The sequence below is a fragment of the Nothoprocta perdicaria genome, unplaced genomic scaffold (assembly GCF_003342845.1).
Source record: "Nothoprocta perdicaria isolate Ctin4 unplaced genomic scaffold, notPer1 scaffold_27, whole genome shotgun sequence".
NCBI classification, from domain to species: domain Eukaryota; kingdom Metazoa; phylum Chordata; class Aves; order Tinamiformes; family Tinamidae; genus Nothoprocta; species Nothoprocta perdicaria.
The window spans coordinates 1436866-1463371 of record NW_020455499.1 but is presented as its reverse complement, the minus strand read 5'-3'; the positions used below and the strand labels follow the sequence as shown (position 1 = coordinate 1463371).

Here is a 26506-nt window from a genome sequence, read left to right as displayed (position 1 = left end):
ATTGCATTAACCTCAGCAAACGCATACACGAAAAATCCCTTCTGGAAATATCTAYTTTATGATAACTTTACATGAAAGAGGTAAAATCAAAAGAAAGGTACCTGGAACCTCGCTGAAAGACTCTCCCAGGACAGAGACAYGGAAAGGGAGCTCTTTGGCTTTCAGCTGCAGCATCACTTTAAAGAAAGTTTCAGGATCTTTATCGTGTTCCCTTGAAATAAACAGAACATATCTCAGCGTTAGTTGTTTACTCGTGGAATTGATTTCGCTCATCGGAACAGCATTTTTCCTAAATTGTCCTCGGCATAATGTCCCTCTTCCCTTACACCTCACCCTTGCATATTTTCCTCAGTCCAGCCCTCAAGACCATAAGTCAGTTTTATCACAGGCTCATATCTTTTCCCTGTCCTGAAATGACATCTTCACTTTTTCAATTACCAACTTAGAAAGCAAGGAATGAGTAATATCTCACCAAGCTCAAAGCAAAATCATGCTAAAAATGCAGAGGTGGGAAAAAATGTTGGGTTTTTTTTCATTCACTGAAACAAGGTATTTCACCCACCTTTTCAGAATAAATATATATATTTTTCCTAAAAWCATATGATTTCCCAAAATGGAATTCTATGAATCCACGCTGTATTAACATGTACTCCTGATTCACTCAGGACATCCCGTAGAGAAGAAAGAAGAACCCTAATATGAGGGTGCTTTCTAGACTGCAAAGGAACTTGCTGGGAGTTAAAGTAGCAGCAAAGAATCTGTATATATTTATAGCTTCAGCTGAAGATAATATTAAAGGTACTACAGGCAACATCTTGAGACATAAGGCTGGTATCTAAAAAAGAATGAAAAAACTACTTACTATTCTATTTTCTTTATTAGGGTAAAATGAAAGGTTAAAAAGATACCACGGATAAACTAAAWTTCCAGAAAATGGGAAACGATATCAAAACTGCATTGAGTTATTTCCCCTGCTCCAAGGTGAAATTTCTATTATTTCTTGCATTTAATTACTCTGCTTTACATTATGGCGTTATTTCAGACAGATGTGGACCAGATGTCTTTAAAAGATTTTGTTTTTATTTATTATTTAGAAGATCTCCCTGTTGTCCTTCTCGCATTATGGCAAATCGATAGCCTGGCTCTCCTGGTGGCTCCTTCACAACCTGATTTTATACCATGAATCTGTAGGTTTGTCACAGCACTATATGGAAGATATTTAGTAATTGTATCTATCGTTCAGGAAATCTGAAGCCAAATGACATCTGCAGCTCTGCACGTGCTAATTTCTCATCCAGTCAATATTTTTTGTTTAGGGAATTAAAACAAATTAATCTTATAATTAACGTGACTTTTGTAGGTTGAAAAAACCTTCAGGAACTGTAGAGTTTTTGGAATTAGCTGCATTTTTTWAAATAAAAGCCAGACAATAATTACTTTAAGAGGGCCTGCATCTCCCAGATTTGTTTTGTTCCCGGTAATAAAGAGGAATGCAACAGCATAAGCTCCATAATTCGGTTCACATCTGTGAACCAGGAGCCTTCACGGTGGTTCCAATAACAGAAGTGGGTAATACGGACTCAGTGAGCGAATTTTAGTTGCAAAGACCCCAAAAACCCTCCCCTGCTTTGCTGGCCACCTCGTGATTTAGGCATCCACCTGTTTGTGCGGGTGAGCTTCAGGTACCGGCATATTTGCAATGTCCAAATGTCCATCTGCAAGAACCGAGACTGGACTCGGGGCAGACGTGGCTGCAGTGGGACGTCTATGGCAGAAAGGAGAAGGTTTGCAAGGAAAACGGCTGCCTTGCAGAGAACCGCGCAACTCATTGCAAGCTTAGCCCCATTTCCCTTGTGTTTTTGGGTGCTTTAGGAAGGGTCACTTCGGTGTCGTGCCACCAACACGGCAGCCCCAGCTCCCTGCACAGCTCCTTCCAAAGCCTTGGAAGATTTGGAAACGTCATCACAAAAATTCCTTCCAGAGCCGGATCCGCTTCCCTTGCCGCTTTCCAGGGGCGACCGGGGCTCCCGGAGGCTGCCAAAAGTGGAGGCTGCTGCTGGAGCTGCACTGACACGGAGCTGCCAGGGGAACCACATACGCTGCACAGATTTCGGAGAAGCCGAGAGGAATTGGAAGTTGCAGCTTTGTTTAATAGGTGGGGAAGAACAGAAGGAAAATTTGGCACCCAGAAGGAATGCTGGAAAGGGAAACATTTCCGCTGTGCTGGAGCCCGGCTTCTCCAGGAGGTGATCCTCCATCCGCGCGCCCTTTTAAAACCCTTTGCTTTTGTAAGACAGCAACGATGCCCATAGGTTTCAGCGACAAAATACGCGAATCTCGTAGTTTTCCTGCTCGGAAGTTTATGCAATTCAGTTTGCCAGTTCCTAAGGCTCTCCCAGGCACAAAAATCTTATTTTGCAAGGGCTTTCCGAAAGCTCCTGGCACATGCACCTACAGATTGCAATGCATTATTATACTTGTAAATTAATAACGGTATAGCCCTTGCTGGTAGCGAGAATAACGAGCACGAGAGCCTCTCTCCTGCACCAGAGAGCCGTGCTCCTCGGCTGACATGGAGAAAATCACACACAATCCAGTCTGCCTTACTCAGCAACAACTGCTAAACACACCAGATTGTCATAGCAGCGATCGTGGAAAAAAAGATGAACACAATATGCAATGTCTGTTCTGTAAAGATCTGCTCAAAATGACGTGCGCTTTTGCCTGCATCTGTTGCATTTTCGAGCTTTATTAAAGAGTATTAATTATATATACTCCATTTCCTGGAAGAGAGCTGCAGAAAAGCCTAATMGCAAAACATAAACTTTTTCTTCAAAAGTATTACGTGCTTGGAGGAGAAAAAAAATAAGCTAATGTGATTTTAGGATCTGTTTTTGCTGTTTAGGGATTTTTATTTTTTCTTGATTTAATATTCATCTCATAAAGGAAAAACTGGGAGTTTTACGAATGTATTCTAAATTTCACCATAGGCAAACAGCAAAATGACCAAACCACCACAAAATGTCCATGGGCAGCATATGCTTCTCATCCATGCCTGTACGTGGATCTGAGAGCACTGCCATTAGAGCTATTCGCTCACTACGTTGATGTCTCAATACCTTAATTTTGCATATTAGATTTTTTTTGCCCAGATTTATTCAAGAGTTTCTTATTATGTGTCCTAACGTTGCGACGTTCTGGTCTGTGGCAACATGGATCTCCTTATTTCCCATCCTACCTTATGGGGTCTTCCTTTGGAAGTCTCAGACAAGCCTTTCTGGCTCACTTTCATTGCAATGAGAATGAAATCAAACAGAGAATGGGAAACTGGTCTCATGAATTCTGTGTCACATGGATGCCAAGAGTTTTCAAAACACGCTTTTTTTCCTGATATTCAGGGCTTTTTTGAGCTTAGCCTGAGTCCAACCCAGTAGGAGAGCACACACAGAGCTGGTTAAATGCAATTAAGTCCCTACTAGTGGTGGAAAAAAAAGGTTAATTTGGCCCTTTACAGTATTCAGTACATATTTATCTCCYGTATCTCAGCAAAATTCAGTAAGAGACCCATATGCTCTTATGTGAATTAAGAATAAAATTTTAAGGTATATATAAAGCTGATCATTTTTGGTAACAATCCCAGTTATTTGGATGAGAAAGCCACAGACAGCTCTGCAGCTAGGAATGGGAAGAGAAATGCAAGAGAGACATGATGTGCTCAAATAAAATGCTCAGCCAAAATAAAACCAGTCTCTTTTTTTTTTCTTTGTTAAAAAAAGCAAGTAAGTTTAAAAACTATGGCTTATGTGAGTTAATCTGTTACATGAAAGTGCTAAACCTAATATTTCAGAAAAAAAACCCAACACATAAATGGTATGTAATGACTGTGATGATAACATTCCTGCCATGCCACCTCTCAAGGTGCTACACATTTTGAAAGGGTTACAAATAAATGCAGCTAAAAGCAATATTAAAAGGGTCAATCTTAATCTTCTTAAGACATTTAGCAAAGGAGCTTTCCAGTGTTTCAGCGGCAGYGAATTCAAAATTGTCAGGGCACAAATGTGATGCCTCACATTTTATAGGGCCTTAAATCCAAGCAATGCAGCACATTTTCTACACCATATTAAGTAAAAAAAAAATCCAGGACAGGGGTAGAGAAGTATCATTCCCAGGTCACAGGGAGCCAGGCGATGACAAGCATCAGTTTGCAAATCAGTGGGAAAGGAGGAGCCAAATCCAGGCTTCCTGCTGCACSACCTTTGGAGATGGAGACCTGGCTTGATGAGGGTGATGGAGGCAGCTTGGAAGCTCTTGGGACACAGATAAGAAGTTGATAAGAAGAGCTACATAAGAATAGATACATAAGAYAAGAAGAGCTCACTGCACTTCACCAGTTAATGCATTTCACTTTGAGATTTTATGGTAAATATGAAGCCCATCCACTTGTGAATTTAGGTTTATYATAATCTAATAACGTTAGAAAGTAGCAGCCTCGTGGACACAAAATAAGCACAGGCTTRAAAATAGAGAAATGCCAAGTTCTGATCTTTTTCTGCCACTGATTTCCCCGGAGACTGCTCTGCCCAGGTTTCCCCATCTGCAAGATACAGCCTTGCCGGAGCTTTCACTTATGAGAATGTGGTGGGGACCAGAGCCAGAAAATACTTCAGGAAGATAATATGCTGCTTAAAGCAAGAAGCCTCATGGTATGGACCTACTCAACATAGTCATTCTCATAATAATTATTTTTAGGGAAAAGGAAGGCACTTGCCTAAATTACATCGCTTCRATATATGTTAAAACTGAAAAAAAAAGACAAAAAGTTAAACTTTAAACTCAAGTTTCTAATAAAAATGCTCACGATAACTGCAAGAGAGGAAATACCACTGCTAGGAAAGAGCTAATAGAAAAGAAATTGGTGGGCAAAGAAATAACCAAAAAAAAAAAAAATGCAAACATGAAGGGAAAGTTAATTACTTTCCATTTTTCAATTGTATTATTTTCTCATCTTTTTACATTTCCAAAATGAGGTAGATTGCAACTATGTAGTTAAGTCCAGAGAGTTTTCTTCAGCTGATGTGCTCACAGAATGACTTTGCTGCAATTGTGCCTCCAAACACTGTCTGGCATCATCATCATCAAAAGTTGCCACAATACCCTGTCAGTTAATAAAAAAATGCAGTCAACGAGAGGGAAAGTGTCACTGAATAAAGTGTCACTGAATAAAGGAGCCTACAGAATAAATTCTAGGCAGAAATCTGGAGGTTTTGCAAGCAAAGAAAGGCCTTTGCCCATGCCTGTGATATACCTGAGTGAGACAAGAATTCAAAAAATGGCCCTGGAGAGGCAAAAAGCAGCAAAACAGTGCAGCAAATATAGTGTTTTATTTTCTATTATAGCCCATGATGTATTTACAGTGAGGAGTGTGTATTTTACCTCCTGATTTTTCAAATTGCTGCCCTGAGAAAAATGGGTGGCATTTTGCTTTGCGCTGGGAAAGCATTTTCCCCTATCTCGTGCTATCTAGAAGAGATTCATAAAAAAAGAACCTTGGGAGTTTATTGTTTAGATCCTTCTTCTCCTCCTCTCACAATTCATGAAGAAAAAACTCAAAATAAAATATTGCACATTCCCTAACCAAAGAAACCTCGGGATCAGCATCAGTCATGGAGCCCTCTGCTTGCTTCCTAAAGAGAGATTAACCTTTCAAGACAAAAAACCTGCGTTTGGTCTCAGTTACCTTGGCGTAAAAATCAATGCACTTTGATTCGGATGCCTGCCCATTTCTTTTACTTCGCCCTAGCAAATCCAGCCTTTCACAAGTGCAATAGAGCAGGATTCATGTGAAAATCCTTTTAGTTGAATTTCTAAAGCAATCCAGCAACTCTTACGGAGTCTCCCCAAAAGCTTCTTAAAAAATCAAAATGAACTTCCATTTCCAACCACAGCATAATGAAAAGGTTCCTCGTTGTGAGCAGTAGTGGGAGGAAAGATAAAACATCGGAGTGACCCCGAGGGCTCTGATAACCTCGTACAATACAGCCCATTGCAATTCAACACAGTATGAAAAAATCATCTCGTGGTAATCATGGATGTGTAAGAATACGAGAGTAAGTGGATAGTAACCTACTTTTGGTACTCAGGTGGTTCTTCAGAAGAACTGAACAGAAATTACTACGTAAAAACTACATTRTTATGTGTTGATGGAGAACGTCAGTGCTGAGACCCTGTAGACTGATGGTGTCCATCCCACTGTGATTTCTGCGTTGGAGCTACGTTTTAGACCAAACTATGACTATTTAATACTGCAGCTCCACTGCCTGGATCACAAAAAGGAAGCTGTGATCCTCTCTGAGTGGAATTARCCAGGGTACCTACGATAACTCATCCGTTTTGGATTCGTGAAGCCGTCATCTCCAAGGAKGAAGCTCCTAAGCAAGAACTTTTCTTGGCACCAAGACCAAGGCTTGAAATTCATTATTCAAAGAGATTACTATAACTACAAATCTCCCTGCTTTCAGAATAACAAATGAACTCATTTCTCTGACTCAGTTTTCCCACAGCCACTATGAGAAAAAGCAGAATAATAAGACAAAGAGGGGAAAAAGACTGAAAACATGGAGAAAAGGGAGGGTGAGGGAGGAAAAGAAGGGAAAGAGAAAGAAAAGAACAAATAGCTTTAGTGTGGCAAGAAGGGTGTATTATTTATAGCGAAAAAAATCAATTAATTAGAGCTTTGAAGGAAGAAATACCTGCTTATTTTTGGAAGAATACCTGCTTATTAATGGTGAAAATATACAGCAAAATGAAAATTATATTATTGGCTTATGAAGGATTTGATTTTTGTCTCTTGGAAGATATTTACATACTTTAGTGAGGGGTGCTATATATTACAGAGAAGGCTGGTGGCAYCGTCTGCTGAGTTTCCCTGAAACTTCTTATTACAAAATGTATTTTGTCCTTCATTGATGATATTTCCCAGGACTGATGGCTATCTGAGACTAAATTTTTCATCTAGAAAAAAATCTGCCAAAAGTTTTCAGAATATTCAAAGAGCAACATTTAAAATATCCCATTACACAGTGAATCCAAACCCGTATCTTACATAYGTTAAATTTCAAATAAGTCTCTGTTTCAGAGACAGAACTGCGTATCCGGTCAGACCTGATCTCATGTTAAAGATACACCTTGTGAAAAGCCTCCTATGAACATAATCAAGTTACAAGTCTTTGAAAGATTTCTCTTTCTACATGGTCACTGAAGACTCCACAGTAGAAGAAAGTAGAAGAAACCATGAAGGCAACACATCCACCGTTGGCCAACGGGGCTTTATGAACAAAGASGAACCAACATGGTATGGAAAGGCACAGAGTGTAACCTGAAAGGTTGAGACACTGAAGAAGAGACAAATGCAACAAGAACCACATATATTTCTGTTCACAGAAGTGGGTTTTGCAGTTGCTGCCCTAGAGAAGGAAGAAGGAAACAAAGAAACACCTACACTTGTTTTATGGAAGAAGGAAAAGCCAAGCTCACTGGAGCTTTCAATGCAAACTGTGATACACCTATTCCACAGGTTAAAATAAACCCAAAATTCCAGGTGATGCGGTAGTCATGCGTGTCTCTCACCACCTATATCAACTACCGCGTGGATCTGCAGTGAGTAATTSCTACATCCACCAAGTGAAGAGCAAAACATCCCCAAACGTCCCAAAGCCAGGGCTGCATCAAGCTCCATTTCATGAGCTCCAGAGCTCCAGACACAACGCACTTTTGCGACCCATTTCTGGCCTTGAAAATGCAGTGGTGCAAAGTTGCAGGGTGTTTTAGAGTGCAATGCCACCACATGCTCCAAACTTCTCACAGGCTCTGAATTTCCTTTTTTTTTTTTTTTTTTTCCAAATGGATAACAGTGCTCTCAAAATCTGTGAACACTGTTTGCTGCATGCACCTCAGGGAAAATGCTGACTCTATCCTTGACTCTAGAGAACGGGAGTAGGATTCACATCAAATTCATCCAACTAGGATTGCAATAGTGCAACTAGGAGCAGGGTTGGGTCATAGAGCTTAAACAGGGAAAAGAAAGCACAGTATTTGGTAGAAGTGAAAAAAAAATAAATGTATCTGAAAGAGAAGTGAGTATAAGAGGAAGTTCATTTAAATACAATTCCTTTGTAGCCTATTAAGTTCTCCAATATCAGAATAAAGCCTGCTGAAAGTTAGTAAATAAATGCTTTCAGGAAAGCTTTATTAAATCGCTTAAGACTTATCAAGTTAAAACTCCAACTCAGATATCATAATAAAACTTTCTGAGAATATATTCCATTTTATTGGAAATCAGACGCCAATTACCAACTGCAGGAGTCACTCTGTGCTACGGTACGGAGCAGATTTCTGTAAACAGAATATTTACCAACAACTTGGATTTAGTTCTCTAAAGTTTCAGTTTCTGAAGGTCAAATAACTATGTAACTGCTTAATAAAGAAGCAAAGAAGTACCTCTAAATATCTCCAAGCTCTGATGGGCTTATATTCTGCTCCTTAGGTGAGGTATTAGCAAAGCTTATTTATTTTCATTTCCAAGGCTTTTATTTGCTCATTCCCTTGTGGTAAAGCTGATTTCCATGATGATTCCCTTCTTAATTTTAATACCCTTTTTACTCATCATATAGACATAAGAATTTTCCATAAAATAATGAAACCCTTCCAAAGGAAATGAAGACAACTAGGAGAGGAAAGTAAACTAAAGCTTACTTCTTTTTTTTTTTAATTAATTGATCTACTGTCATATGCATATATGAAAGATTTTTTTTTAATGAAAGGAAAATAAGGTTAATTAACATAAAACCCCTCACTCCTTGAGATGTTGAATTTTGAATTTTATCCATGCTGCCTTAAGTGCCTTGATTTCCCAGTAATGACCTAGTTCTCCTAATGAGTAACATTAACCCCTGGCTGTAGCTGTCCAGGACTTAATTGTCAACTGGAGCTGAAATAGGAGAGTTTGCCGATGAGCAGGTATGTGGTATATTAACTCATGTCATTTCAGACCCTAATAAATAAATCTGTTGCTAAGGCAACAGGAACGTCAGCTGTATCTTTCTTTCTTTCTTTCTTTCTTTCTTTCTTTCTTTCTTGCTTGCTTGCTTGCTTTCTTGCTTTCTTTCTTGCTTTCTTTCTTGCTTTCTTTCCCTCTTTCCCTCTTTCCCTCTTTTTTCCTTCCTCTTTTTAAAGGAAATTCCTTTCACACTGAGCTTTTAAAAAAGGAAATTAGCTTCATGTAACATTAATTAGAAGAAACATCGTTTCTCATCCCAGAAATACACCTCCAGTAATGAAAAAAAAAGGCATTGAGGAAGAGGATGGCTTTCTGCTGCATCCAGTGTAACTGGAATTACTTCCCTGCTTAGAAATGCCATGTGTGGTACCCATCCAAGTGCGTGGTGATCACAACACATATCCACATGTTGGGGCTCCTAGCTGGTTCCCCTCTCTGTTATGATGCTGCCGATACCAAGTAAGCAAACTGCTTCAGTGAGGCATGAGGAGCAAGAAAAACCATCCTTGTGAAACTCCTGCTAACTCGCTGTATCTCTCAGCGTGGTTGGTGGCAACGCAATCTTCTCAGAGCACGGAAAATCCCCCCTTTTCAGCTCCTCGGATTTACCACCAAATGCATATTTAAGTGTAGATGTCCATGCTCTTTTGGGTCCTATCAAGGCTGTTGACTCTTGACTGGGAAAGGGAGCAGCAGCGGCAAAGCCAGCGAGCCCCTTCCCACCTCTGCTTCTTCATCTGCAAGATGGGAACCTGAGCGCTCTTGCAAGAAACTCCCAGATCCGAGGCTTTACAGATATGCAAGATGATGGAAGTGCAAGATGTAACGATATTTGTTTTCTGAAAGGTTTGGGAAGCAACATCCTGGTATTCCCTGTGTGTGTTTGGAGACCATGCACTGTGGAGGTGCCTCTGAGTGCTCCACACACTCTGGTTTTTGGAAATGGCAGGTCCCAGGTTCAGCTGGGGACTAGACAACAGCTCTTCTGAAGCTCCATATGTCCAGGTTTCAACCACAGCACCAAGAGAGGCTCATAAATCCAAGGAAGGGGAAACGAAGAGATGCCCATAAAGCCCATTCTAGCTCTGTAAATGCCAGTCACAGGCCCTGCTGAGCTACAAACTCAGCAAACTGCTCCTATCCCAAATTACATCTTGCTTTTAAGCTGAAGAACATACAAGTGATACTAAGGGTGTTTCTTCTGTTACCGAATCTTGAGATATTTTCTCCTATCAACTTCTATCAGTTATCTCATTGCCCTCAGAGAAAACATGTTCTAAGGAAGACGGAAGAAATAATGCTGAGATGTTCATTATACCTGGAGATTTTCAAGCTTGAGGAGTCTTCATTTTATTCTGAATGTTCCTGAAAGATCTAAAAACAGCCATCAAGGAACAGTACAGCTTCCAAAGAAAGGGTTCAACAATCCAATTCCCCAGTTGTGGGAAGAATTTTCAAGATCGGATTTTGTTAATAAATAAACTACAAAAGAATGGATACTTCTCACTGTCTGTCCAGTTTAGATTTAAAACTGAATTTCTTGGAGCAGAAAGAAATTTCTGAAAGAAATCGTTCTTCACTAGCATTTCTGAATTGTTTGCTACTCATGAGAAACTAATGTTTTCTGTCAAAYAACTTCAATTTTGTTCGCAAGAAAATGAAGCTAGATTATTTTCTTTTCTCTTTAAGTGTTCAAGAAGTGAGGGTATCGGCTTCTAAGTGGTGTCTCCACATACGCTTTTATGGCAGTATTTCATTCACCATGTGTCATSTAGATCACACCCCTAGCGAACACAGTTCTCCTTGGGGAGGAAATACCTTTTCTTACACACTGCTAAAAAGCTTCCGTTTTAAAATTGCTATTTTACAAGGGCTTTTTATCATATCTGTTCCGTTTTAGTTAAGGCTGTGTAAACATTTGCRCTTGAAGCCTATGTTTTCAGCCTGCCTTATCTACCCAACACTTTCACCTTTTGGAATTACATTTGCCAGATCCTGTTGCTTTCCGAAGAGCAGGTTTCTCCCAAATAAGACGGGGGCAGAGCCAACTCTGTGRTCCTTGGTGCAGCTTCCTGCTTTCTCCAGCCCGTCACGGTGCTCTCTGTGCTCCCGAAGGCTCTGTGCATCGTGGAGGATGCCCGTGGAGACCAATATCTGACCATGGGAAGATGATTTCTGGGTGGAGTATTTACTCCTCCGCCTTTTCMTCTCCTCCACTATCTGCATTCTGACTTTGCACCAGAGAATTTTGCAACACAAGAGAAATAATCTTTCCTTTACAGATTATTAGCACAGATTATAGATTATTTGCAACATATATTAAGTACTCTATACTAAGTACTTTCAACTTCTGCATGCTTTTTAAATCTTAGAGTTGAGCACATTGGTTTCAACGATACCCCACACTCAAAACCCATCGCTATCTTTGCACACCAAGAGCAGAGGGACCTTCAGATAATTTTTGCAATCTAGATTGCTTCATTTCTTTCTGAACTTCTTCATCGTGCCTTCCACGGTGGATGTTCCTGCTCTTGCATCTCCTCGCCCACGTCCCTCCTCGCGCTCTTGCCGCAGGCGATGCGAGATAAGGGGGTATCTCATCTTCCACGCGAATCGATAAGGGCCCCTTGTCTGGAGTGCGTGCGTGAGCTCGCTCAGATCTTTGATCGGACCCGAACAATTAGGGGAAGAAAAATTGATTTCTGACCGCTGTCGGTTATCGGGTCTTTAACGGTTGAGATGATATGTGCAGGCAGGAAAGAAAAAGAAACAAATATGAGGCCCATGCRAATGCCTTGAATTAAAAGAGGGACAGAAGCAAAGAGCCTTGGATATTATAATAAAATTGCATGCATATCATCTGGCCTGCACGTCCATGATCTGGGGTGGGTGGATTTGCAGCTGGAATGAGATGGGAAACCCCAACCAGAGCAAAACCTCTCACGAGCATCAGGGAGCCTTTTATGGGTGCAACAGCACGTATGGGTAAATGCTCCTATATAAACTGTTGGAGAAAAAGGACTTGCACTGATCACTGCCCTCTCCTTAACACACTCGCCAGTCACCGAGTGGGTATTTTATTATGGTGGAAGGAAGATCTGCGGTAGGGTACGACGTTCCGATCAAATCTGGGGACTCTGTCCATTGATCACCGAAATTTTGCTGTCTGTTCTCAATAAAGCACATTTACACAAAGGAAAACTAATTCTGCGGGGTAATATTTACAGAGAGAAGTGAAGGAAAGCACTGCCGCCTTTTACACCGATCCTGGGCTATAAGTCATTTCTATTAACAGAGCCTTGCTATAGATGTTTATAACAAAACATTAAAGACTTGGTGGGAACGGAGAAAACAAATTACTCTGCAGAGATCCTAGCAACTCTGCTGAAATACTGTCAGTTATTTATCTACTGTCAGCAGAGGTTGCACACTATAATCCTCGACAGGCTCGGATCCGGGAAGAATGAGGAGAAGGGGCAGGCATTGCATTTAAGGGCCTGTTCTCATGCAAAGACATTTTAACACAGATTTAAAGCGCGGATGTGTCTCCTAGAAAATGTCCCTGCCAATTCTGATGCATTGCCAGGCAAGGAGGGCCTACGTTTGGTTGACTTAGGGAGGGACGTGTTAGAGGCTAGCGCCGTATTTTAGGCCATTCATGCTCCCGATGTAGGACTAGCGCAATGAGGTCATCATCACTTCATTTTTAGAGTTCTCCTGTAACAACAGCACGATTCCACAATGGTATTTTGTTTTTATGGTTAAGCCGAAGAGTTTTTTGTTAGGTGAAGGGACGCAGAGGAACATAAAAATCTTCCTTCCCTTTTTTTCTTCTTTTTTTTTTTTTTTTTTTGGTTTAAATGAAGAACACATGCAAATCATCAGCGCAGACAATGGTAGTTAAGTGTTATTGTATAGGACAATATCTGGGAGTACTTCACGCTGGAAGGCGAGCGCGGCACCACTGCCAATGCTTCACACACCAGCCCCCTCCACGCGTTACGACACTTTGCTAAAATTAGCCCTTTTCGATGAGACGCTCGCGTTTGGCCTCCAAAAGGGAGGCTCGTAGGTGCACGTAGGGAGCCGGCGCCGAGCTTGGGCTTAGGATGGGTTGGGAGCTGCTTTTTACCTGCACGCCACAAAGACRCGCGCCGCTGCTCCCGAGGACGCCCGGGGAATGCAAAGCGGGCGGCTKAATTTCCTAATTCGCATTCCCCAATTAAGCACAAAACCCGGCGTTCCACATCAATCAGGGGCACAAGCATCCCGACACGAAAGGGTAGGGATTCGCCCTGCCATTCGCCCGCGCTCGCCTCGCGTGGATCCCCGCGTTCCCGGGTTTTTGCCGTGCTGCGCCGGCACTCTAATGGGCTTAGAACAGTAAATTTTGCCGAAACTGATTGCTACCCCCGTCGCTAGCAAATGCCTGCCTGGACCCAGTGGCATTTGAAAAAAGTGGTTTATCATAAAATTATCCCAGCAGAGTCCATTCGGCGAGATAACATCATCATCATCATCATCATCAGGACTCCATGCAGGACCCAACAGCTCTGGCACAATATTGCCAGTCATTTATCTGTTGTCAGCACAGGTTACACACTGTAATCCTTGACTGCCTCGGAATTAGAATGTCTTTGATGTCCCCACAAGAGTTTTTTGCCCGAAGGCTTTACCAATGCTCGGCGGCTCAGTGTTTATTCCTCGTAATCTTCCTCTCATCTCCAGGCTAGCAGTGACAGATGGTTATGGGCACACAATAGTATTAAGAGTTTGATATTTTTTTTTTCCCCTGCTTTTTTTTGCCCCCCTTGCTCTCCGCCGCGCGCTCTGTACAACAAATAGCTATCAGACGCGGGCCAGAGAGCTGACATGGCTCGCTTAGGTAATGGCAAACAAACAGCTCGGGTTGATGCTTTCTGTCATTTTCCCTGCTAACCCTGCTTGTTTTCATTGTACACTCTCAAAGGTAAACTATATTAACCTTATAGACTGTTATTAAAAAGATATATCTATATGAGCATAAAGTGCTTTGCTTTCCCCCCTGTTTTTTTTTTCCCTTAGTCTTTTGATTATGAAAGTAATACTGCTGACATATTGAACAAATATCGAATGTCAACATAAATTTTTAGTGTGTGATAATATTCCCCTTCATATAGCTGCGTGTCAGGCGGGAACCCATGGATGATGCATAGCAGTAAATAACCCAAACAAAATTAGTTCTCTTGTCAGCTTCTACCTTGTATGTCCCCAGGCATCAGTAAAATTGACTGCACGCTAGATTTTCAAAATTAGCCCTAATGTTAGCTGTGTGTCTGGCAACCTCCAAGTTTCCAATGTTCTACTATATTACCCGTAAGGATGAATGTGTTACTTTTATATTTTGGCATTTGCTCTTGCTGATGCGGCTTTTTTTTCCCCTCTTCCTCAAATTAAAAATAATTTAGCTTTAACAATGAGTACGTGTGCGAGCACAATGCTGCATCTCTTTAAGCGACTAACTTTAGGCAATTAAATTAAATTAAAGCAAAAATATACACAGAAAGGAAAAGGAATTATTCAATTTAATATTGTTAATTTTATGACTTAGCTTTGTGCTATTTTATGCAAACTACTGAATAATATGGAAAATATTGTCTTTTCCTGTAGTCTGCCGGTTTTGAATGCAACATTTGGAACTATTTAGGTTAGCATTAAAAAAATGAAAAGAAAAACAGCTCAGCATCATAAAACTTTTTATAACTGACCATCTTAAAAATACGCATTTTTAAATGCGGTCCTCAGTGAATGAGGATGAAATGCTTAAAAAAATGTAAAGGAGTCTGAGCTTCCTACGCTTGCAAATGAAAAGAGACAGTATCTCCAACTTTAATGCACTAAATTTTAAAATAACACAGGGCATTTCGGAGTCAGCAGCGAAGCACGATTAAAAATAAATGCAGCTCCCCAAGAAAGGCGATGTCGGAAGTGTGAAGTTGATTAAACAAATCCAAAGACAGACTCCACATCAACTTCCAAGCCCTCAATTTTATGTTCAGACATTTAGAGTCAAAGATGAAAATCCCTTTAGGTACCAGATGCTGCAGATCATCTGGGAGAGCTTCTGGAGTTTTAATGTGCTGGAAGTCAAATCCTCTGCAAAGGCGATTTGCCCTGTCGGTGTGGTGTACTTATTGCTTCACCTGAAAACAGTTGCTCTCGGAAAATCTGACCTACTGATCGCCCCAGCATCTCTGCAATAAACAGCCCGTAATCTGTGGATGAAGTGAACTCTAATCAGGCCACATGCAGATTAAACAAACTGCGAGGAATAAAAACTAGATTAAAATGTTCGTGCCCAATGCCGGAAGATTATCAGGACATTTTACCTCTTTAAATCCTAATTTATGTCGGAGTCACGCTAAAGTTTATGTGCTCGGAGTGATTATGTGGCACAGTAGATTTTCGGCGGTTCGCAGGAGATTCTGTGATCAGCAGGAGAAAAAAATGCTGTTCCCTTCTCAATATGTTCACACAGACTTTCTATTTATGCAACACGGAAAGGGCGTTTTTTTAAATGCAGATATAGAGCTAACATCAGCTGTCCAGTGCCACCATCTATCTTTACACTTAATCACTTACATTAATTAAGATGATTTAAATAACATCGCGTATTAATTGTCATCAGTGGATTGCTTTATATGAAAAGAGGGTTGCCAGAATTATGTGCAGCATTTCTGTGGCAGGGATATCTTTTTTTTGGGGGGAAAAAAAGAATAAATAAAAGAGGAATCATTAACATCAATACCTAGACACCTGGTTGGTATTACTGAGCATAAATTCAAAGGAATTATTTTGAGTAATTAGACGTTAGCGATGCGCCTTTTCCACGTAGGTATGTGTGTGGGGTGAGTTTTATGTGCGGGAAATTACTTACACTAGGCAGGAGTCCCAAACAGCCCCAGGAAATTCATAAATCTTTGGAAGGAAGGGCGCTTCGGTGTGTCCACCACTTACCACCTGTGGGGCCAGACGACGTGCAAGGGCCTCTGCGGATCGTCCGCTCCCCGCGAGACGTCACGGGGGTTAAAAGTCAGCYGTTGCTTATCTCCTTCTTGACAAGGATTTGTGCTTCCCGATGCTCCAGCCCCGGCGGGTTCCTCCGGCATCGCTGATGGGGAAGGAGGCGTCTCCGGAGGCTGGGCTGCAGGTCCAGGATGCTCCTCGCAGAGCCCAACATCTAGGTCTGTGCTGATGGGTTCCATCAAAGCCTCACGTTCACGAGCATCCCCAGGGCTTTTAGTGCCCATTATCTTCTCCAAATGGGCACGTTTATGTGCTGGCATGAATCTGTGAGCATAAAAAATAAAAAAAATAGAGAGAAAAACTACATACAGTGCTCACGCCGGATTTTAATTTTGCCCGGCGATTCTTAATGAATTGATTTGAAATGCCAAGACGACATGGTTAGTTGTCTGCATCAAAGCAGCAATGGCACTGGCACTCAGGAAATGACAAACTCACACATATATGTATATATTTATCAAGACAGTACCTGTGCAATACGCCAAATTTCCYGCCTGAGAATCCAAAGGTCTCCATTAAGCCACAATTAAATCACGTTAAGTGGGAGGACAAAAACATTTCCCTGCTAAACTTAACTGAGGCAAATGTCTCTAGGAATTAACAAGGCAATTCTGCTTCCTTAGCCACTAAAGTCCCGAGGAAAGCAACCGTCCTTGGGTTTTTTCAGAAGTGTGAGTGATGAAGCTGGGGAAACTGAGGCAGGGGTGCAAGATGCTTTTCCCCAGATAACTCTGGGACAGGAAACCTGCAAGCAAGGCTGCTTCCACCAAGCATCTCCTCTGCATTAATGCAAAGTGCACTACATGCACGGCCATCACAGCATCCTCACTCTGTACCTCAAGTTAATTTCCCAAATACTATTATTTACTTACATGCCTTTCAGGGCGATTATGGCTCTTCCAGATAAGTGGAGACATTTGAATTTTCCGTTTCCTTTTAATTCCTGTGTGTTTACACACGCTGGCCTGTTTACTGAGCTGTTTACTAAAGCGAACACTTGCTCCACTTTATCAACCTCCTCCACAGCTCCGCAGAGTTTTGCTCCATCACGGCAACAGCTCATTTCGGAGCAGGGGAACAAATTGCTTCCTTAGCTTTCTGTTAAAACAAATATTCTTAAATCCAGGAATGATCCACTTTGCAGCATCTTTAAACACAAACAGACCCTTCTCTTTGAAATTATTACCAAAATACAAGTACACTCAGACATTACAGGAGGTTTACTGCAGTCACACCCTTGACGAGTTGCTTTGAGGATTTTTCTTCAATAACCCCCAAATCCCCTTTTTTAAGTCACTATGCTGTGTAGCTGCCCCATTTAACATGTATTCTCTGATTTGGGTTGCTGCCATAYTATTTTTACGTTCACCTACATGAAGCTGCATTTTCTATTCACCTACAAGAGCCACATCTCCTAACTGCTCTCTGTTTTACTTGTCCTGTCTCCTCTGTGGATGCAATCAGAAAAGTTCAATCACATGCAACAGGCTCATCCGAATCAATTACCGATATTATAAACACGAGAGGATCCCAGATGAGTCTCGGAGTTAAACTACTTCCATCTCAGTGAATTAGCCACCCTCAGCTGAAGTGCAAACTTTAAGCACCTTTACAAATAGGGCCCTTCAACACTTACAGCTGCGCTGGTTCTGCTAACAGCTTCTAAGGTAGAACTTTATCAAGTGCCTTCTGTAAATTGAAGCCCACATATCCTGCTCAGGATACTTTCTGAGGAGATATCTATGGAAAAGGTAGCAAGTTCTGACCCAGCAAACCCCCAAACCACATAGAGACCTTTGCCAGGTCACCTTCTGTAGGACAGGTACATGTCCTGACAATCTAACCAGGAGGGCAGTGGTGTCTCCTGCCCAATGAGGACACCAGTTCAGACCTTCCCAGATTGTGCCGGATAGTTTAGATCACCTGATTATCTCCTGCCTTTCCCTTTGGAAGCACGAGGTGGGAGGCAACAACTGAAGGAGGACCCTCAACAAGCAGAATCCTGTAACACTACCTCCTTTTTTCCAACTACTTTACATTTCTGTGAGGACGTAGTGTTATATTTTCACTCATGGGGAAAAGTTGGAGCAGAAATAGGTTTAATGATWTGCCCGGCATCACAACACCCATGACTGAACTCCCAGCACAAGCAGGAATTCTGCATGCCTACAGTTTCCTTCCCAAAACAAAATCATCTTTGGCTTTTTTGCTATTTCAATAATTCATCATATTTTTACTCATAGTATATCCCACGTTGAGACCATGGCAACCATCCCTGCAAAATCATTCCCAGAAAAAGAATTCCTTGATGAGTGAGAGGCAGGAATACCTGGATATGCTGCCTCTTCCTGGCTGTCTTTAATCGCTCAGCCCATCCTTTTCTTTTCTTCCTTTCCAGTGCTCATAAATCTGATCTGTCATTGCAGAATTTCTAATAGTATTAGATAAAACTTCACCGATTTCTCTCTGGAATAAACTATTTAATATCCTTTATTTAAGACATGTGTGTGCAATCAATTCTGCAGTATTTACTTGTATTACACACACAGTATTCATCATCTTGACAATTTTTAAAAGTTTTAGAACACCATTTCACTTAACAGTTTAAAAAAAAAAAGAGAGAGAGAGATTTATTTGATGGTTAGCTTTGGAACAAGTTATCTGCATTAACTTCCATTGTTTTGGCATAAAGTAGTTCTGTATATTTTACTAACAACAGTGGAGACATGATAAAAGATGTAGGCAGGGTGCCACAAACTGCTCTAGCTGGAACCCACAGCGTTCATTTGAAAACATTAATTTCTTTGGAGCTCGAGTGGAGGACGGGTCTGGCTTCAGCCACTTGAGTCCGAGTACGCAACTCTGTGCGAAACGCTGTACCTGGATATAACACTTTTAGCAGCAGAAAGGCCACTGTAAATCATAGACAGTATAAACTTGTCCATATGATTGGAATGATATAATGGATATTGCAGTCCCTAACCACTAGCTAATGTTCTTTATGACACTTAAATAAATGGCCTGAAAATAAACGAATAGCAATACGAAGTCCTCTAAAGCGGCTCACGTGCGTCTCCCCGAAGTACGCTGGAGAAAGACAATGTCTACTTAGCACATTTTTTGTGTTTACATTTTCTACACAACACTCCTGCTCCAGCTATTCCRTTTTTCCTCTTCCAGGCTCTCATTAGTTTTTCTTTTCTGCCTTTTCCTAAACAGAATCTTCTCTACGTCCAGGACCTGCCCAGAACTTGCTCATTTTGAAACATCACAAGCACGCTGGACTTCTATATGGACATTCAGAAAGGAGTTGCAAAGATGACCATAGCCTGAAATCATATGAGAATCCAAACAAAGCCTGCAAATAAAGAAACAGCTCTGCTTTACCAAGAGACTAAATAAAACACAGGTTTGGCAAACTGACCAAAATCACTAAGGTTGCAGAAGAGCCAGAATGAGCCTCCAAAATCCAAGATGACATGCCTAAAACGTTCTTTCTGAGCTTCAGGTTTGCGTATAGAAAAGAAAATTTCCCCAACGGTGTCAATGAAGGGTTGTGTCCTCAGCCTCCGCTCTCCATGCCCCAATCTCGCCCACGTTCGCACATGGAAGCCAGGGAACTTCCTTCTCCTCTGCCAACTAATTACTTCTGGGCTTGTTCGCACAGAGGGTGTCATCAACGTCAGCGACGCGAAACCTTTGGAGACGGGATCTTCTCCCATAAAGACCATCAGAGCTCCTGAAATCCCGGTCTAATTTCAGGAGATGCAGCCGCAGAGAGCAAAGCCGGGGAGGGAGCTGCTGCGTGGCGAAGGCGTACGGGAAAGCCCAGGGAGCTCCAGGAGCAAACGCGTTGGATTCAGTCATTGAGAAAGATGCACCCATTCTTCTCACCCGTGGTTATACAATGCACCCTAATCAAGCGTGAGAAACGCCCCACTACTCTATTTTTAATATGGGTGTTTTTATTTTTATGGACTTGATGCTGCGAAATTTTGCACATTCGAGGCTCTCCACAAGAAAAATATCACCAAAGCCTACAAAGATTGGCACTTTCAAGAGATACAACAAGGTCTTTTCCTTTATATTTTAAAAGCATGTAAAATCTTTGACTTGTATAAATAACTCACTTTTATATATTTAAAAACGACAGTTCAAAACAAACAATGAAATGCTTAAATTTCTAATTTTAATACCTTGGCTTGTTCAGGGAAACTAAAAATATTTTTCTTCTTTTATTTACTCTGATTTTTGAGGCTCTCTGACATTCAACAGATGATTTCAGAACTTTATGAAGACCCTGAAAACAGCAAGCCTTGAAAGCTTCTCACTTGCTGCATCCCATTTATAGATGTTTAGCCAAAAAAAAAAAAAAAATAGAACAAAAGCTTAAAAATTAGCTAAGTTTATACACAACGAAAATTCCACCTACTAAAAAGTGGTTTGCATTTCAATCTGAATATTTACCATTTTGACTGGCAGATCTTTTACTCTCCCCAGTCTACCCAGAATGTTATTTCTTTGCATTTATGTCACAAAATTTCCACTTACAGGAAATTTGTGGTTGTCCTTAAGAGAGACGTGTGTTTCCCGTAGCTCTTTCACAACACACTGTCCTGCTGCCTTGGGTGGGCTTATTTACAACACTTCATTTGCACTAATGAAAATTTACTTACGTGAAAGCAAGTACTTGGTTACTTACTCGGTTTCTTCTCATGACACCAAGAGCYACTTTGGGTGCTATTTTTTTWAAAAACAACAAAAATAAGAATAGAAGGAGGGTGATGTCAGGGTAGAGCAACAGAAACCAAATGAGAAGGCCTAACTAAAGCATATAGGTTTAGGTTAGATCAAATTGTGAGGAAAAGTTTTGAATCTTGTATGCTGAATAATTTTTAAAATAGAAGATGAAAAATAGAAATTTTTAAAATAGAAGATGATAGAAGATGAAAAAGTGCTTTAATTCTGCACCTTTACTTAGCAGACTTAAAGGCGAGTGTGGAAGTAGAGTGGATAAAATTATATTGCCATTAAAAAAGAAWGAAAAAAAAGAAGTAATGTTAAAGAAATAATAAAAGAACATAAGATAAACAGTTCTCCAAAGGCCAAATAGAGGAGGGTCACTTGCAATTTCAGACAGTTATGATTAGAAATATATTCGCAACCGTTGGGCTGGTGGATGTTGCAATAGACTGTAATTTTGCAGTGCCAATCGCTGCAACACCAGGAAACTTCTGCTTTTGTCCCTGCTTAATTKCTGCCAGGATGAATCCTGCTACCATGCTGAATTTGTTTCCACCTTTGCTACAAACAAACACAAAACTGCATGCCCTGGATTTTTCTTTCTTGATATTTTTTCTACGTTGTTCAGCACGGTCAGGTGCACCAAAGCTGGGTGCAAACCTAAAAGCATGAAGGGAGATTCCCAATTAAAATTTAGGGATGCCTCATTTGATAGGAGGGTCCAGGGACGTTGCCGCATACTCTCCGTGCTCTAATTTCACTTCCCCGTGTGTAGCAATGGTTATAATTCTTCATTCAGAAGAGGAAGAGATTACTTGTCAGCAGTAATCTCCAACAYAGATAATGCCATATAAATATTAGGGGCTTATAAGCATGGACAAGGATTAGGAGCAAAGAGAGGGAGCAGAAAGAAAACGGAACAGAGCCAAGATTAAGCGCCGGGAAGGGAGCGGCAGAAGAAAAYGCCAGGTCTGCGGCTGAGCTCGTCTTCCCGCAGTCAAATATGTGTTTTCATGGGTAGACTAAGCAGGGTTTACAGAGAGATCTGGAGTGCTAGCAGCCTCTCTCTGTACGYGGGGTGGAAGGTGCAGGAAAAGAGGAGCATTACTCGAGATATGCAAGCATTTCTCTTGCCATCATCTGCTAGAGTGTGTCCACTGTCCATAATTTGAGGGAAAGAGAGCAGCAGAAAACCACACACGTTGCACAGGACATGCAGAGACCGGGGGTCTAAACTCCTGCTCAAAGTCATGTTCACTAGTCATAGGGCTTCGGACAGCCGAGTTTTGGWTAACACCAGGGATTTTGCAGCCTCTCTGGGACACTTTTCCAGTGTTTCATCACTGTTGTGSTGACTTTTCTTTCATGTAGCTAGCTGGGATTTCTCTTGTACCAAGGTGTATCCACGGCCTCTCRTCCTTCTACTGCCCATCTCCTGGATGAGGATTAGATGATCCCCAAAGTTCCCATCCAACCTTAGTCATAATTTAGGCACTGCCTGGCTCCCTTCTCCATTCCACTACGTTCTTCTTGTGCTGGGTGGCCCAACACCAGACCGAGCACTTCAGATGCTGGACCACACTCCAAGTCCTGGACACAGGCATCTTCTTCCACAAACTGACATTAGGTGTGTAAGAGGTGTTGCTGCGAGCAGCTGAATGTTACATTTGGATTTCTAACCTCAAAATTCCTGCTTAAGATGCACTGTGAGGCCTGATTGGGATTTTAACCCAAGCAACCTGCAACCCTAATTGCCCCAAATACATGAACCTGCTATACAGAACAGAGGCAGGWGAAATTAATACAAATAGTTCTCGAAATCTATGCTCACCTTGTTTTCACTGCTTTAGGCTGCTATTCATTTCAGACAAACGCCTACCTGTTGTAATCCGCTACTTAAGGGATTATTCCACATTGCTATGTATTTACTGATGACAAATCACTTCAACAACATCTCAACTGCTTAAAGAAAAGATATCAGACAGTGATTGCTGCACTTATATACCATATTTTCCATATACTTGAATACAGGGAAGGTGATACTGGGCCCACTGAAGTCATAGATAAAATTCCCTTTGATTTCAGTTTATCACCGTAAATGTATTCCTTCTGAATTCGTATCTTCGGTTCCCTTCATCACAAATATAAGAACCTGTGTAGAGTTRTAACTTCTAGGAGCATTATTCTTAACTGATTAAGATTTGAAAATTAGTAACTTTGAAAATTTCCCTATAAAACAGTAAGGAACTACAATATATATTTGACAGAGCATATGAAAATAACTTATGTCTTATTTTGTGCAAGATGCAAGAACAGTTTTCAGGAAATGTATTTAAACTGAGGTGGGAATCAATGTGTTTTAGAAAAGAAAATTTTGGTATTATTTAACACGGGACTGCTCCAGGGACATTGCAAGGAAGCAGAGACACTTTGGGAGCTGTGAGAGGCACCTTGATAACAAGTGACAGAACTTGAGGGACTGTTGACTTAAGTCTGCCTTTTGCAGAAGTTCAAAAGAACGGATCGCACTATGGAGAAAAAAATAAAAGCRAAACAGCCAGGCTTCTAAGAACTGCGAGATTTTTAGGGTTCTTTAGTACCCTAAGGGATTGCTCATGTTTATTAGTGCTTACTTAAGTAGAAAATCACAACTTAGCTCCTGAGTGCTTATTTAGAAAATGCAAATTTCACATATAGCTCATAGACTACAGTATCTCCTCTTACTAAGCAGAGCTGGAAATGGGTGCTTGCAAACTCATATTACACCTTAAATCATCCAGGCTCCTGCTTATTTCATTTTTTTTTTAAATTAAAACTAATACCAGGATCCTGTAGCATATAATTTCCTGTTTTGTGGAAGTCCTTCTAATCAGGATATTCAGAATGGATGTCCCCTTTAAATAGACTGTTTTGTAACATACACAATGCAGAAGGGAGTGCTATCATAACACTTCAATAGTTAAGTGACTTTATGAGAAAAATACTTCCAAATGTTTCCTAAAACCTTCCAAACCGCACCAAAGAACATTATCGTAATATTATGTTTCCCTATGGCCTCCAATATTTAAGCCTGCTATTCTCAAAATGATACTTGGATGAAAAATGTAAGTTTATGTAATGTATAAATTGCTCCTAAAAGAAAAGTTGCCTTTAAAATTACTCTGTATAGATGTCAGATATTTTACATTTTCAATAGCTTTGCCGTATTAATTGAACAAATAGTGTCCTAGTGCTTTGGGCTCCACACGACCAGCCTGTATCTTAAAGCCAAACAGTCACTGCGTGATCCTATTCATGGCAAATACTGAAAACAATAACTGTCCTAAACGATTACATATCAAGTTTCAYTTAATAGATATCCATATTTCTTGCACAGCATACATAATCCATATAAACTGTACACCATATATCAATAACATATTCCAGCGAATCCAGCATCAAAGGGTTCGTTTATAGTAGGTTTTCATTTGACTCCGGGTTGTAATGTTCTGTGCAAGCATAAGCTAACCATTTCACTGATTTTGCCAGCAAGCTGCTTTTTGGCAGATTATTGGCAGGGWGTGTTGGCAACAACCTAGTGCAACTAAGCCCGTCTTATAACTTACAGGTAAATAATGATTTTAATAAATTTATGTAAAATGTTCCACTTGCTCACATCTGGTTTTGATCATTCACCCCACTGTGCTCATGCAAACTTCTGGGTGTTTCTCAGGAAAACGTGTCTTCCATCTTAATTATTTACTGCGATCATCTCAGGTATCCCATGAAATAAATAAGCAATGAAGCCCACTTTCACTTGAAGACTCAACTGAAGTAAACTACTATTATCAGCAAAAGCCAGAGAAACACATTAAAAATAATGATTTTATACACAGAAATCTAAACCACATTTTGTCAAGAATACAGCAATGAAGTAATAAGAAAAACACAGGGCCACGGTGCAGTTATTGCAGCCAAAAGGCTTTGAAATCTCAAGGTTCAGCCACTTGCCCCGAGCCCAAGGACCGGTGGCAATGCAGAGCCTATGGCCTCTGTTTGAAAATGTGCTACTGTATTAAATAAAYCAGTATTTCCCTGTGTTACAACCCAGGGCTAAGTGAGCCTGCTTTTGCATCTCACCTCAGCAATGCGGTTTAGAGGAAACCCCGCGTTTTAAGCCTGACTTTGCCAGTAAGTCAGTGTCTCGTTGTCCAAACACCCAAAGTCTTTCTTCATCTCTAAAACTACACTTGCAGCATAGCTCTGCTGTGTAAGGATTAAGGGTTTTTTTCTTTGTTTTGTTTTGTGTTTTTTCTTTTTTCCCAGAAAGCTCTAAAAATGTTATTACTAGTAGTAGCAGTATTGTGAATGGAAAAAAAAAAAAATCCTTGGACTTCCTTTTTTTTTTTTTGGTGGGGGAGAGGGTTGTAAATCAGCATGACTCTCTGATGCTGGTTTAAAAGAGCTGAGGATCTGCCCTTAACGTGCAGGTACCGCAAAACCCACGTCGCTCATCACCAACTACCTATTAAGGCAACTTGGGTGACCTATTGCGACAGCTCAATGTAAAATAGAATAAAAAAATACTAAGGACTGTAAAACAGGGTGAGCAATAAGCAATTTCTATAGGAAAAAGAAGAAAATAAGACTCCCAAATTATTCTACACTGAGTGCTGGGAAGCAGCTCTCAAAAAGGTGCACTTTGGTGCACTGCACTTTGGCAGGTTTTACATGGCCAACGCACCCAAGCCCCCTCTGCTTGCTGATATACTTCAAAGTTTTATTTAATAACTGCTTTAAGCAGGGCTTGCAATGAACAACTGCAACTATTAAGGGTCGGATTTCATTTGCGCCCAATTCAGCTTAGAATTTGCTCGCAGATTTTTAGTGTTTTTTGCTTTTACGGAGTCAGCAGTTTGGGATTTTGTGCAGCTTGGCCACACAGCCCAAACTCGGTGACTTCTTGTTGAGATCTATTGGATGTGCTGGTAAAACTCTGTATTGCTATAGTGGACTTGCTGTTAATTTGATCTGCTTCAAGGATTCAGTATCCTTCCAGCACGTTATAGACCTAAGGGCATATATTTGTATTGTTTAAAGGCAGGAAATTCTGTGAACTGAAATGAGAACATATCCCTTTTGCCTTTACGGACTTTTTGTTGTTTTCTCTTCCTTTTGGAGTTTTGGAAACAAAACCAGTGAAAGCTGAAAGTYTGAACAATAGCAAATTACTTCAGAGGAGGTGGAATAAAGTAAAATGCTAAGTTTACTCTTATAGCTTTATTCATATACTTTGTATATATGTAAATCAGACTTATCCAAGCAGCAGAAAACACTTTTTCAGCAGGGCCTTAGACTGAAAACAGGATCATACTGTTATTGTCATAAAAGAACATTGATTTTTCTGTTTTATTTTATTCTTATTTCTTTACTACCTTGTGTAAACTCATACCCCACTGACCTCAGGACAGAGCAGATCRGATTCCTGCTAACCACAGAAGCAGGAATAAGAATAATCTTATTGCAAGAAGAACTAATAATCTTTATAACTCCCTAACTTCTTGACCATCAGACCCCAACATCCTTCTACCACCTGATGTAAAAGTTCTTCTAAATCTTATAGGAAAAAGTACTTCTGAATGTAAAGTACAGAGTTATGGG

General features: G+C 40.7%; 1 protein-coding gene across 1 annotated transcript in view; it reads right to left on the bottom strand.

Moving 5' to 3' along the window:
- GTDC1 (glycosyltransferase like domain containing 1) overlaps nt 1-26506 on the bottom strand; it is a 122182-nt gene that overhangs the window by 13513 nt on the left and 82163 nt on the right. Inside the window, exons 5-6 of the mRNA XM_026040878.1 lie at nt 16055-16387; nt 102-211 (exon numbers count right to left, since the gene is read on the bottom strand). Of these exons, the coding sequence (XP_025896663.1) occupies nt 102-211; nt 16055-16387 (443 nt within the window). The remainder of the gene's footprint in view (nt 1-101; nt 212-16054; nt 16388-26506) is intronic.